This window comes from Uloborus diversus, chromosome 5 (assembly GCF_026930045.1).
Source record: "Uloborus diversus isolate 005 chromosome 5, Udiv.v.3.1, whole genome shotgun sequence".
NCBI classification, from domain to species: domain Eukaryota; kingdom Metazoa; phylum Arthropoda; class Arachnida; order Araneae; family Uloboridae; genus Uloborus; species Uloborus diversus.
In genome coordinates, this window is record NC_072735.1 from 154,172,349 (window position 1) to 154,187,432 (window position 15,084).

Genomic DNA, 15,084 nt, shown 5'->3' on the forward strand with positions numbered 1-15,084 from the left:
AGAAAAATTTAAAATGCTATTTTTGTCGTTTTGTATGTCTATGTTGAAGGAACGACGATTATAAACTTTAATCTTTTTTTTCCTAGTTCAAAATTACCATTTTATTTATTATGAATTTATTAATATCTTTAAAAAATATTTGCTCAGCGATCTAATTTGAGAGGAAGTTTTTCAATGAGCATTTATAAATTACATAAAGGTTAAGGGGACAAAAAATATAAAATATTCTAAATTAAAATCTCGAATGATGGTTTTTGTCCTTAAAAAATTTAATAGAATTTTTCATATCTTAAAGCAAAATACTACATTTCGCAACATTTTTTATCCATCATCATTAAAACAGATACGAACGAAAACAGTTAAAAGTGTATTTTAAGAGCTTTTATCGTAAGACAGATGAAACGTAAAAAAGAAGCAGTGTCTTTAAATTATTGCCTCAAAACATAATATAAGCACAGAAAATTAGTATTATTTTTTTTTTTTGGTTTGTTAAGCGTTTCAAAAAGGCGATTTCATTCAAATTATGGTCAAAATTATGTAAATTAATTTAACAGTATGAAAGAAACTTTGTTTATTAAAGCACTATTCTTTATGTATCCCTATTCTCATTACATTTTTTTCTAAAATAATTAAAGTTAGTTTAACTGGAACTACGATTTAAAATGCACCAAAAGTGTTTTAAATAAACTATATTGCTTCAATTTTAAGATTTGGCTTTTTCGAAGCAATATATTGGTTCTCGGAGCGATATGTGGCTCAAATTTCACATCTGTAAGTCGTCGCTTGGAAAGAATAGTGTTATTACTCAAAAAATACCGAAAATGAGATATTTAATTGATATTACTTTAAAAAAAAAATTGATCTTTTACGTGGAATAAAGACACAAGTCGTGGATAGCAAAGTTTCCGGTAGATTGCAACTTTAATTAACATCTAATTTGACCTGAGTTTTATTAAAATTTCTAGGAACGCTAAAAGGATAGCACGAAAACTGCAGGAAATAAACAAAAAAGTTATCAGAAACCATTTTTAAGGGGTATTACAATAATCGGGAATTGTTATGAATGAAACAACAAAAAATTGCAAATCGCAACAATTTAAAAATTGTCTTCCTGAAAAAGTTGCTTTTTTGAGTTGTGTCACTATTCTTTTCAAACTTTCAAAGTTTTAATCAGTTCTAAAATTTGTCTGACTATCTCACACAGATATACACTTAATTTTATAATAAATAAATCGTAAAGTTATATTTATACGCAACTTACCGTTGCTAAACATTTCGTCATCGGTAGTTTGACGTGCTCTTGCAAAAAGGACACCGAATTTGAAGTTCACCGAGCCCTGGAAAACAATTATTACATAGTTAGTAGTATCGCTAAATGAAGAATCCTTGAGGTACAGGTTTAATTGAACTCTTTATTTGAGGTTCTATAAGCTCTTTTCTTAAAACAGTATGATAATTAAAATAAGTACTGATGACTTAGTTGTAAACTGTCGTTTTTCTCAAATTACTGGCAATTTCTATAGTTTTGGAGTAAGGCCAAATAAATTGTTACACATTATAACAGTTATAAATATGTATTATAAATACACTGTATCATTTCGCAAAATAGCTTTGTGATTAGATGTTATAAATAATGCTTTTATACGTGTAGTAACGCTTTACATAATGTCTAGTTAGTATAAGATGAAAGAGATGTCTAAAAACTGGAGTAGGAGTGAAAGAAAAACCGGGTAGTAAGTAGCATTTCTTAAAAATTATCATTAACGTCGCAGATGTTAAAGTAAGATTTTGCATCAACAGCAAAATCCACAGCAAAGTTTGATATCGTAGTTACTGATATAAAAGCATACAATATAAATAGTTTTTAGTCTAAATAGTCAATAGCAACCTGTTTCAAGAACAACTATGAAATATTTTTATTTAATTTAGTCTTTATAATGGCATGAATGCATATAGAAAATGTTTTGAAGACAGTGTAACGAAAAAAGTTGAATATCTATCTTTGCATCTGGCTATAACACACAAAGGATGTGTTAGTCAAAAAACAAATACACTTTGTTACAACAGTGAATACTTGGCATTAAAAAAACCTCGTATCATTAAACTCAGGCTAAAAAATAAAATTTATCTTATTTTTTTTAAATAGTTTTATATAGAGAGAGAATTGGATTATCTATTTTGTTTCGTATAGTTTTCAGTCATTGTCGGTATATTTTCAGACACGATAAAATGAGAAAATTCCGCTATATTTCAAAGCACCAGCACTTAATGCTAATCCCCACATATCGAGGTGGCATAGGTGACGTTCAATAAGCCTAATTGCGAAATGTATTTTTGGAACTAAGGAAAGATATTACTTTGTATTTAAGTGGGTACTTACTGAAGTGCTTGCTCGGAAGAATATGGACGCATTAAATTTCTTAATGGCATTTAACATGTTTTCTTGATACAAAACGCTTGAAATTAGTTTGTTTCAAAAAAGTATTATATTTTAAAATTATAAAAAACAATGTATTTCCATTTTATTTAAAATTACCAATAAATAATCATTAAAGCTTTACTTTATAAAGCTTACTGATTACTACCACTTCAAGCTCAAAAATAACTACTCTGGACATGAGAAAAATTGTAGATGAAATGCCAGTTAGCAAATGTGTAAAAGTATACTGTCAAATATATAGATGACCACTCTCAAATTAGTTCAAGAATTACTAGATTCCCTTCATTTGTAAAATGTTTTAACAGTTAATCAAATAGTGTTTTCAAAATAAATTTTAGTAAGGGCATATAGTAACTATTAGCTCGCTTTCAGAATTCGGGTAATTTCATATCAACATTGCTATTTTTATTCCCTTTATAAATAAGAAACTTCTTTCTTCCAGTACAAGAAAAAGAAAAAAAAATGATCTAAATCAGCCGTTTACCAAAAAACTTTAGTAATTTTACTCGCCGAAGATTCACTTCGTCTTTTCTTCAAAACATTATCTTTTCATCTTTCAAAGCAAAAATTTTGAACCATTAAAATACCGTAGGTAAAAATATATATGAGGCAGTGAGAAGCAAAGAGATTTAAGTGGTAAAATTAAAAATTTGGAGATAACCAGTACAAATGGTAGGTGAACCTGTCCTCTGTCTTAGGGCAAGACATGGTACTAGTAGCTCTGGTAGGTGCTGTTATACAGCATGATTTAGAAAAAAAATCAACGAAAGCCTACCTAGGAACTTATCTTTAATTACGTTTTACTCAAAACTTGAAAATGTCCATTTACACCCCTTTGCTTCTCACTGACTCAAATAGAACTTCAAAATAAATACCTCTTGTTCTTCTAGTAGCAACAAATCCTAAAAATGAAAGAAAAGAAATTTTTTAGACATTGAAAAATGATATCAGCACATTTTAAAAATAACTACTTTTATAGTTCAATAGCTTCTTGGAATGTATGTCAAAAATCAAGACTCAGTTACAATTAAAACTAAACCATTGGTAGTCATTCACATTTATTATGAATTACCAGTATATGATTTATTGTGATGCATCGAATCAACTTCAAATTGGTGTTCGAATAAAACACAAGGTTTCCCAATAGGTTCTAAAAATATCGCTTTTTAAGTAACAAGTTCTTCAGAATTATTTACTCTATTAGTACAGTAAAATTAGGCCAAAAAATGGCCAAACCCAAACATCCAAAAAAAAAAGTGAAACCTGTTGCAAATTACTTCTTACCCTTCCAGCAAGAAGGGGTAAAAAGTCCCAGCACTTTGCGCGTCGGGTTTTGGGGGGAAGGGGGGGGGGGAGATGAAATAATCCTCTATTTAAATAAAAATAATTTTTATTACTTAAAAAAAAATTCTGAAACCTCGCAGAAACCCTTCTATAATAGTAAAACAATAAACTCTCACATTAAAAAAAATTCTAATTAACCGGGGTGTACAGGCGAGGGGGGAAGGGGGGGGGGTGTCCATGGAGCAGCTTTGCGTCATTGGAATTTTTTAGGCAGTTTTTTCAAGGGGTATTTCTTTCTTTATTGAGGACTTTTATTCTTGATGGGTACTCCGTCACACTTAAGGGGTGCGCCATCGCTTTGAGGGGGGGGGGGGACCCTGAATTTACATTCCAAAATCACAGTGAGTGCATATTTGCAGTGAAGTTCACGAAAAAATTTCCCTGACTTAAACTTTTCCGAAGTACAAAATGCCTCACAATAATATGGTAATGTCAGAATGATAATTCTAAAAGATCTAAGCGAGCTCAGTAACCAAATTATTTGAGACTGGAGTTATTAAACTGTTTAGAGCGCTGGAAAAAAAATTCCTGTGCAGCATAAAAAAAGTTCAAATTGACCAAAGTTTCTCTACTTCTTCTTGATTAACTTACTTCAACTTTTCTACAATCTTTTGCCATCACCGTAAGGGTGGGACAAACCGGAATTGCCAATAGTGAGACGGGCAATGCTGCAATTCTGCACCCTCTAAGTCGGTGGGGGTTCTCATTTGCAAACACCAAGCTACCTCTCTTTTACGCAGCTGGTTATGTGAATTATGCTAAATATGCGGACATATACTTGCAACTCTATCTGAAACTTTTGAGTACATTATGCGATAAAAAAAATTTGATCACATCAAACATCAGCAATCCATCGATCTAACGCAGTGACAAATTCAGGTGGTCTAGAACCTGTAGTGATTCAACGATAGAACAAGTCTTGATGAGAGCAATGAGCAATACATCAATAGAATGCTAAATATTTACACCTTTTTGTCTCCCAGTTTGGAAATCTCAATCCGTTTCTAAAGCCCCAGAAGTTTCTTCCCTCTCAAGTTGGTATGGGTATTGCTCGCTGATGATAAGGTGAGTTGCGATAAGACCTTAACGTTCGGGTAGTAACATCAAATCATATTGAAGTCAAACAATTTTGTGGCATTTCTTTGTAAAGGAGGTAAGCAGTTATGTCTTTAGCTTCTGTTACGAGAGTAGTTACTATCTGTAAAGATGTGTAAGCCCAAACCATCTTTTACACCGAATGGTATGAACAGTAAAGATGGAATAACAAATTGCTAAAAACTTCTGGTACGAGTTATGCGCTGATCCTCCATCAGTATTCGATGAATCTGGTTTCAGAAGAAAAGAAATCCTGTATCGTTAAAGTACTATTATCTGAAGCAAAAGGTTCATCCAAAATTACAGAACGAACAGCTGGTGTCATATATGAGGCAGTGAGAAGCAAAGGGATGTAAGTGGACATTTTCAAGTATTGAATAAAACGCGTTTAAAGATAAGATCCTAGGTAGACTTTCATTGATTTTTTTTTCTAAATCATGCTGTATAGAAGCAACTACCAGGTCTACTAAGACCATTTCTTGCCCCGAGATATAGGAGAGGTTCACCAACCATTTCTACTGGTTATCTCCAAATTTTTAATTTTGCCCTTTGCTTCTCACTGCCAAGGAAATATGCCAGCAATGCAGCGTGTAGGTCACTTGTAAGTATGGGAAAGCTAGTGTCATTTTTGATGGGTGTAAAGAAAGCACCACAGAAATATAAATGAAGTCCTATTACAACAGCCAAGCCTTCTGCTCTAGAAGACTTTCTGCGTCTCAAATCTTGTGCTTGCTCTGAGGGGTTCATTGGATATAGTGAATGTTTGAAAAGTCTGAAAGTAGACTGAAGTGCTCAATTATATGCACAAACTGTGTTAGACATAGCTGCAACAATAACGATTTTGCTGAGGATCTAGATTCCAAAAAACATCTTGATAACGAAGACTTTTTGTTACAAGCTTAGGAGAAATCATTTGAAAGCAAAAAAACAGTTCAGCGTTATTTTTCTGGCCATTTAATCAAATGTGCACCATCAGAGGGGGTGGGGTGGGAGGATAATATATAGTACATAATTTCGTTTTGGGACGTGAGCTACTGTTCTTATGGGGTAGACAGTGCTGATTTATGCATTTTAGATTTGCATGAAATAATACTTCTACTTGAAATAAAAGGTGGGGGGGGGGGGGGGTGAGGATTTATTTTATTTGGCTGGGGGGGGGGTGTTGTAGCTTTGAGAGGAGGTGCACCATCGCTCTTGGAAAATGGACACACTTGATTTCTAACAATTTTCTTAGCATAAAATAATGTTTCCATATGAAATGTATGGAGGGGGGTTCGGGGGTATTGCTTCGCTTTACGGGGATAGGGGGGCTCTGTAGCATTTGTGGGTTTTGTCATCCCTCTTGGGGGTCAAACACCTTTAATTTTATGCTTTTAAATTTAGTATAACATAATATTCTCACTTTAAATTTATTCTAAAAATTCTGAAAAAATACTCAAAACTGCAATTTTTAGATGCCCCCCATTCCAAAACCCGACGCTCAATGGGGTGGGACTTTTTACCTGTTCTTATTGGGAGGGTAATAAACAATTTGCACCAGGTTTAGCTTTTTTTTTTTGGATGTTTGGGTCCGACCCCTATTTTTAACATTTTATGCAACGTAACAAATCTAGTAAATCTTATAAAGCATTTGTCAACAACAGCGTTTATATGAGACCCTTTGAAAGATATCATAGATTCAGTTTAAAAATAAGAGGTAAGTTCTTTTTTATAACCCAAATAGTTTCGCTTTTATTGATTTGTGTGACTAATGATGTGTAAAGTAATACTAGATCATTATGTAACTGCATTTTAAAAGCTGGAAGTTAGAAAAAGGAGTTATGTTTTTAATGAAACTGTTTCCATCATAGTTATTTTCTGATATAAATGTTGAGTAAGTGTTTTTCAGAGCAAAAGAAAATTATTTAAAAAGTTTGCATTACAGTGAAAGTGTATTAAAGTTACTTAAAACTTTTTGAAAAAGTAGACCCAAGAAAAAAGAAACGTAACAAAGATTCAAAATTTATTTTATTAATATCTACAAAATAATATTTGAACTATAGTTTTACAAAAAGAAATATTGTCTATTTATTTCTCTCTCTCTCTCTCTCTCTTTCTAAAATTATATGTATAAATATAAAGTGGGTGCGTTGAATATTGCTATCCCTCCTATTTTTGATGTAGGATAGCAAGAATTCGCCAGGTCATTGCTTCTTCGTCAACAGGCAGCTCAGTTGATGATGACGCGCTATCAACAAGGAGTTTGTTATCACCAGACAACAGTGTAGCAAAGACTATTACAGAAGAGTTGTCATCTAATATTGCAGTAAGTTTTGCTTTTTCATCGTCCACTGTCCTTTACTAAGCTGTTTACTCTTCTCGAAGTTTAATTTGCGTAGTTGTCGAATTCAAAAAGAAAAATGTCGTTGTAAACCTCATTTTTTCCTTTGATATGATATTCCGAAAAAGTAGATTGCAGCCGAACAAGGTCATGGTTGTCCTAATTAGGACACCAGGGTATCGGTCGAAGGATATAATCCCGTGCTGCATGTGCAGTACATATGTGCACAAACTGTGTGCTGTGACCAAAAAAAAACAGGAACTATCGAATTATCACTGCCTAAAATGTGACGATTGATCTGTTTCCTTTCCAATGAAGCAAATATAGAAGTTTTGATAATTTTTCTTATTTTATCAAATGTGACGAATGAGATTTTTTTTATTGACATTAAGTATTAAACAAAAATTTTGTTTAATTTAATAGTGTTTTTTTGTTTTTTTATTTTTCATTCTCGCCCAGATTTGGTTCTATTGGGCACCCGTATTCATAATATGGTCAAATCTCCTTTTCTTCGTTAAAGGTGCTGATAGTTGAAACTTAAACTTTCACTTTTATTTTTAATATTTTTATGAGGTACTTGGCGAATGTGCAAAATTTGGAACCCTAAGGTTACATCAAAATATAAATGGGGAAACCCTTTTTTTTAGAAAAATTACTAGATGAAAATTGAGAAAAACCTTTAAGTAAAAAAAAAATTGCAGATGAAATATCAAAAAAAAAAAAAAAAAAAAAAAGAAAATAAAAGAAAAACACAACACTTACAGCTTAATATTAAAAATGTTTTCAGAGAAGCAATTAAAAAACTTAATATATCCTTAAAAAGTATACGTTTCTCTGTTTATCTAAAGCAGATATTTCAAAGAGAAAACAGTAGAAACCTTTTACTAACGAGATGTAACCAAATATTGAGAAGAGCTAATGGGAAATAAAAAAGGAAAAACCCGGCTAAGTATACAGAATAAAAAAGCACTCAAACTCGAAAGCTTGCTTTTGTTGGAAAGTTTCGATGCAGAAAATAATTTAACAAGATTTGCATTCCATTCACATTTTGTTTCGGACTCCAAATTTTTCTAAAGGTGTAAAGTACCGAAAAGCTTTTTTTCCCGAATCCTGTTTTCTTCCTTTTTTTTCGATGTTTCGGGATAGTTTTCCTTCCAATCAGTTCTTAGAAAAGGGGCAAAATAAATGAAAAGCTCCAGGAAATCAACGATAAGAAGCGAATTCATGGGCATTCTTTCATTTAAGAGTACTGCGGCAAAGATACAAGTTGAAAAGAAAATTCATTTTATGCAAAAAAATGGTCTTTCGCGTTCTTGAGAAAACATTTACTGAGAAAATAAATAACGAGCGAGATACTTTGAATGGATTTCGGGTATCTCTAAAAATGATGGTTTCAACAATTTTCCAGAATGCTAATCTGCACCTTACACCAACTTTCAAAACTTGTATCAACAACTTGAAGCAAATAGTAGAAATACAAATAAAACTCTATTTCCCGCTAAATTTTACTAGTTCGTGGAAGATATTGCAGTTTTATATCTTTTGGTCTTATTGAAGTATCTTTTTCTATGTACAAGAAATGTGATGATGAAATCGGTTCAAGCGCTTAGTGCTTTCTTGTTTTCTCTATTTTAAGTTTATTTACTTTTACTTGAAAGTAACATGTTTTTCCTTTCAATTTTACATGAAAGAAGCTTTAACAAGTAAACTACGCTTGTAAGACAGCTAAAATAAACAATTCTAATATGTTATAACAGCAAGAACGCATTCAGAAATAAATTGAAGTCACTATCTTTGCAAATAAAAATAGATTAAATTTGATATGTATATACAAATCTTTTAAATGCAAGAAGATTTTAACATCATCGCAGCAGAAGAAAATTCAAAATGTTACAATTACACTTTGAGGTAAAGTTTTATCTAAAGGAAGAATACAGACTTGCTTATATTGAGGTAAAATTAGATGCAGACATATAATTACGGCACAAGTAACAGACAAGGGTCCAATAACAGAGAGTCATAAATTTGGATTTAAATAATAAGAATTTTAGACGGGTTAAACTGATGCTGCTGTGGCCGATGAATACGATGCAACCATTTAGTGTTATCAGGGTGAATTTTATTAGCCAGTCGGTATCTTCAAGGCAGTGGTGCAAATTTATGAACAGCCACCATGAGAACAGTTGGTGTTTCATGTTCATTTGAATTAAACAAGGCTTTAGTTCTAAAAATAAAGAACTTTTGCACATTTTGAAGAGAAAAGGAGAATTTTTTCCATTACCTAATAATTTCCTCATACTATATATTACTGGGTATCATCAGATTTTTCGCGTCTGTTACTGAAGGTTGGTTTTTTTCAAAATTGAGCAAATAAAAATAGAATTAACTGTTTATGCAAATTAGCATATAATACTGTAACCGCCGCCACGCGGCCCAAGTTTATAACTGATGGTTAATTCAGTCTGTTAAGTTCTGTTCTTTGAGAGTGTAATGTGTTTGTGTTGCAGCGCCAGAGTGTCGCTAATAAAGGTGTTTTTTTGCACAAGGTGTTAAGTGCTTTTTTGGCTTAGAGCTATCGAAGTTGGTAATTTTGGCCAACAAATATGGTCCGTCTCACAGGAGCTGTGTGGATATACGCTCCTAAGAGTCAGTGAAACTCGAGTGATACAGTGCATTTAGTTGCGAAAGTATTACGCGTATATCGTTATAAGGTAAGTGAACGTATATACGATTGTACCATGTCTGAAACTCTTAAAGAACTATTATCGAGAAAGCGAGTTCTCAAAATACAACTTACAAAATTTAAACAGAAGGTCTCTGTGACAGAGTTTGAAATTAGTGACTTTGAACTATTAGAACGTAAGCATAAAGATTTAGAATTGGAATTAAAGGCTTGTTTTAAATCTATTTATGTTGCATGTAATGAAGAGGCTACTGAGTCTTTTGAAAAAGAGCAAGAAGAAATTAACGATGTTTTAGATGAATTGGCATATGAATTACACCGAAAGCATTCAAAAGCGAAAATTGACTTGAAGGTAACTTCGAGGGTTGAATCGAACTCGAATGCCGAGACAAATGTTAAGTTGCCTAAAAAGAACTTGCCGTCGTTTTCAGGAAATTTGCACGAGTGGCTTTCCTTTAAAGATATATTTCTTGCAAGCATTCATCAGAACAAGAATTTGTCTGATGCAATGAAATTACAGTATTTAAAATCATCGTTAAAAGGCGATGCTTTTCGGATTGTTCAATCGATTTCGATTGTAGATAGTAATTATGAAGGTAGCTTGGTCTCTGCTAGAGGAACGTTATTCAAAATCCCGGGAACAAGTTTATGCTCATCTAAAGCGCTTTTTTAGAATTCCTGCAATTCAAAATGAATCTGCCGCAGCAATCTTAAATTTAATAGATATAAGCACTGAGTGTGTGAGGTCTTTAGAAATGTTAGATCAAAAGGTAGATGGTTTTTCGTCTGTAATTCTAACTTTTATTTTAAGTCAAAAGTTAGATACAAACACTAAGCTATGGTGGGAAAGGAATCTGAAAAAAGATAATTTGCCGAAGGTATCGGAATTATTAGACTTTTTGAAAGATCATATGCGTACTTTAAATGCTTCAAAAACAAATGTAAATGTTAAGCAAAACCAGGCAAAAACGTCCGCAATGGTTTCCGGTGTAGTAGATGAAGTTATGCAAAAGTGCATAATTTGTGGTAAAGGAAATCATAACATTTCCTCTTGCTATCAATTTCTTAAATTAAACGTAAGAGATAGAGTAAAAGTTATTAAGAAACACAATTTATGTTTTCTGTGTTTTGATAGAAATCATGCGTCAAGAAATTGCGTTTCAAAATCTCTGTGTAATACTTGCAATAAAAAGCATAATACTCTTTTATGTTTTAATACCGGGAAAAAATCTAATTTGCTTACTGGTTCGCGAGGTCAGTTGAACGCAGTGGAAGTAAATACTAACGAGATTTCCCAGGGGGTCGTATTAGAATCAAACATAAATCATTTGAACGTAGATGCGAGTCCGTTTGAACCAATTAGTGACAAGCAAAGTTTTGCAGGGTATTCCAACGAATCGTTTCAATCGAAGAGAGTTTTATTAAGTACAGCGATTGTTCATATCAAAAGTAGGGTTGGAAATTTCTTTCCTGCTAAGTGTTTGTTAGATTGTGGCTCGCAGAGCCAATTTATGAGTTGCGAATTAGCGGATAAATTAGAACTGAGAAAAGAAAAAGCAAATGTTTCCGTATCTTGTTTGACTGGGGTGTCAATGAATGTTAAATTTAAAACGTCAGCTGTGATTCGTAACAAAGGTGGAGGTTATTCTCGGGTATTGGATTTTTTAATTGTTCCGAAAATAACTCAAATTACTCCTGTTAGTCAAGTAACTATCTCGGAGATGGGAATATTTGAGAATGTTAACTTAGCTGATTCTGAGTTTAATAAGCCAGGGAAAACTGAACTGCTATTAGGAGCAGAAGTGTTTTTAGAATTATTACGATTTGGTCAATTGCATGTACCTAATTCTAACTTAGTATTACAAAATACTGTGTTTGGTTTTATTGTGGGTGGTAGTACCAAAGATAATTCCCAGCCTAAAGACTTCCATTGCGGGTTAATTAATGAGGCAGAATTAACTATGGAAATCAAGAAATTCTGGGAAATTGAAAATATTGACGAAACAGATCAATTTAAAAGTTCCAAAGAAATTGAGTGCAATGAGCATTTCTTAAAAACTCACAAACGAGATCGATTGGGAAGGTTTGTAGTTCAAATGCCTTTTTAACAGGATCCGCGGTTACTAGGAGATTCGAAACAAATCGCCATAAAAAGGTTAAATTCTTTATGGAATCGATTGAACAAAAATCAATTGTATTGTAAATTTATGACTGAGTACGAACGTTTAGGTCACATGGAAAGAGTAATGGAAACTAAAGACCCTACTCCATGTTATTATTTACCTCATCACGGTGTCTATAGGCCTGAGAAAACTCAACAAAACTTAGAGTAGTGTTTAATGGCTCTCAGATAACTTCTACAGGAGAATCGTTAAATTCCTTGCAAATGAAAGGTGGAGTTATCCAAGAAGATTTGTTTTCTATAATTTTAAGGTTCAGGACTTTTCGTTATGCATTTACTGCAGATGTTCGAATGATGTACAGAATGATTAATGTGGATGAAAGTCAACGTGACTTACAAAGGATTGTATGGAAAAATTCTAAAAGTGAAGAGGTAAAGACTTATAGGTTATGTACGGTAACATATGGTACAACTAGCGCACCATACCTCGCCATGAGCAAGCAGTTAAGCGTAGATGGGGAACAGCAGTATCCAAAAGCTTCAACCATTGCGAAGTCCGACTTCTATATGGACGATCTTCTGACCGGAGCGGCGGATTTAGAGACTGCGAAGGATCTTAAAGGGGAAATTATAGAACTGTTAGGAAGTTGTGGAATGCATCTTCACAAGTGGTGCGGCAATCATCCGGAGTTGATTGATACATCATCAGATGCAGATTGCTACGATTTTGATAAGCTGAGTGACACGAAAACTTTAGGACTGTTATGGAAATCACAGAATGATGTTTTTGCTTTTAATTTATCCTGTGAAGATCAGCCTAAAGTTACGAAAAGAACTGTCTTATCTAAAATTGCGAGGATATTCGATCCATTGGGGTTGCTTGGCCCCATAGTAACAAGAGCTAAAATTATTCTTCAGCGCTTATGGAAGTTAAAAGTAGACTGGGATGAATCTCTACTTAAAAAAGAAACTGAAGAATGGCTTCGGTTTATTCATGCTCTGAAGAAAATTAGTAACGTTTACGCCGACAGATATGTTCTGACTGAAACTCCAGTTGTCAAGACAATTGTCGGCTTTTCCGATGCTTCAGAATGTGCTTATGAAGCTTGCGTTTATATTGTTTCGTCCAATGCAAGAAACTCATCCTGCTCCAAATTACTCTGCAGCAAAAGCAGAGTTGCTCCAATTAAAACCGTTACAGTTCCACGGCTGGAACTGTGTGCAGCAGTGCTATTAGCGAAGTTGGTGACAAAATTGCAAAGAGTTCTCAAATTAAAGGATAATTTGATTTACTTTTACTCTGACAGTACTATAGTGGCTACAAAGCTCACCATGTGAGTTAAAAACTTTTGTTGCCTCACGAGTAGCTACCATTCAGCGATTGACAGATATCAATCGCTGGTTTCACGTAAAATCGGAGGAGAATGCGGCTGATTTGGTATCGCGTGGTTTGGACCCTGAACAATTGATAAATAATGACTTTTGGTTTAACGGTCCACCTTTTCTAAAGCAGGACACTCCTAATTTTCCTTTCGATCATGAAAATGTGGAACTTGAGGATGAATCTTATCTAAAAGAGATTAAATGTTTGACTGTTGAAAACCAACCTACTGTAGTGTTAAAAAATGACTGTAATTTTTCTTTTGTAAATGAATTTTTAAAATTAAGTAATAATTATGACAAAATTCTTCGCATACTTTGTTATGTTCGTAGGTTTATTCATAATTTAAAAAGTAAAGATAATAGATTAACTGGAGTTATCACTTCAAAAGAAATATGTGATGCTGAAATTTTAGTTATTAAAGCAGCACAATTATCTTTAAATGATAAATGTAAAACAAAAAGAGCAGGTAATTTATGTAATTTAAATCCATTTATTGATGAAAATGGTGTCCATAGAGTAGGTGGTCGGCTTGAAAAAGCATCTTTGCCTTTCAATCATAAATGTCCAATTCTTTTGCCAAAAAACTCTAAGTTAAGTGAAATTATATTTTATACCTATCATTTAAAATTATTGCATGCAGGTCCGCAAGCTTTATTAAATGTTGTTCGTACAAAATTTTGGCCTTTAGGAGGTGGAAATTTAGCTAGAAAATGTGTTCATTCCTGTGTTACTTGTTTTAAGTGTAAACCTATTTTAACATCTCAAATTATGAGTAACTTACCTAGTGAAAGAGTAAATATTTCTTATGTCTTTAATTACACGGGTTTGGATCTATGCGGTCATTTCTACGTTAAGTTTAAAAATCAACGAAAGGGTGTTCTGAATAAAGTTTACATTTGTGTATGTATATGTTTTGTAACTCGAGCAATTCATCTTGAATTGCTCTCAGATTTAACTACAGATGCCTTAATAGCAACTCTTAAAAGATTTTTTGCTAGACGCGGAAAGTGTTTCAAAATATTTACAGATAATGCGACCAATTTTGTTGGAGCCAATGCTCAGTTAAAAAAGTTGTATAGTATGATAAATTTTCCAGATGAAAAATTAGCTTCTTTCTTTAATTCTGAAGGTATTGATTGGTCGTACATCCCTCCTAAATCCCCCCATTTTGGTGGACTTTGGGAGGCTGGTGTAAAATCTGTTAAAAACCATTTGAAACGGGTAATGTCAAATCTAAGACTCACTTATGAGGAATTTGAAACTGTAATTATTCAAATTGAAGGGGTTTTAAATTCGCGACCTCTTACTCCCTTGTCAAATGATGATGATGACTTTCAATGTTTAACCCCAGGTCACTTTTTAGTTGGTAGGCCAATTTCTGCAATTGCAGAGCCTCAACTACTTGATATAAATGATAATAGTTTAAGCCGCTGGCAAAGAACCACTAAAGTAGTCCAGACTATTTTTACAAAATGGAAAACGGACTATTTAAGCACACTTCAACAACGCCCAAAATGGATGTTTGCAAAAGATAATGTTAAATTGGGCTCTTTAGTTTTAATAAAAAAAGACAATTTGCCATGTTGCAAGTGGTTAATTGGTAGAATTATACAACTGCATAAAGGTTCCGATGATAAAGTTAGAGTTGTGAAGATTCGAACTGCAACAGGTGAACTTAAAAGATCGGTAAACAAGA

At 33.1% G+C, this 15,084-nt stretch overlaps 1 protein-coding gene across 1 annotated transcript in view; it reads right to left on the reverse strand.

Moving 5' to 3' along the window:
- Nucleotides 1-15,084, reverse strand: part of LOC129223206 (GTPase-activating Rap/Ran-GAP domain-like protein 3) — a 199,000-nt gene that overhangs the window by 66,278 nt on the left and 117,638 nt on the right. The window contains exons 8-9 of the mRNA XM_054857773.1: nt 3,316-3,342; nt 1,262-1,337 (exon numbers count right to left, since the gene is read on the reverse strand). Of these exons, the coding sequence (XP_054713748.1) occupies nt 1,262-1,337; nt 3,316-3,342 (103 nt within the window). The remainder of the gene's footprint in view (nt 1-1,261; nt 1,338-3,315; nt 3,343-15,084) is intronic.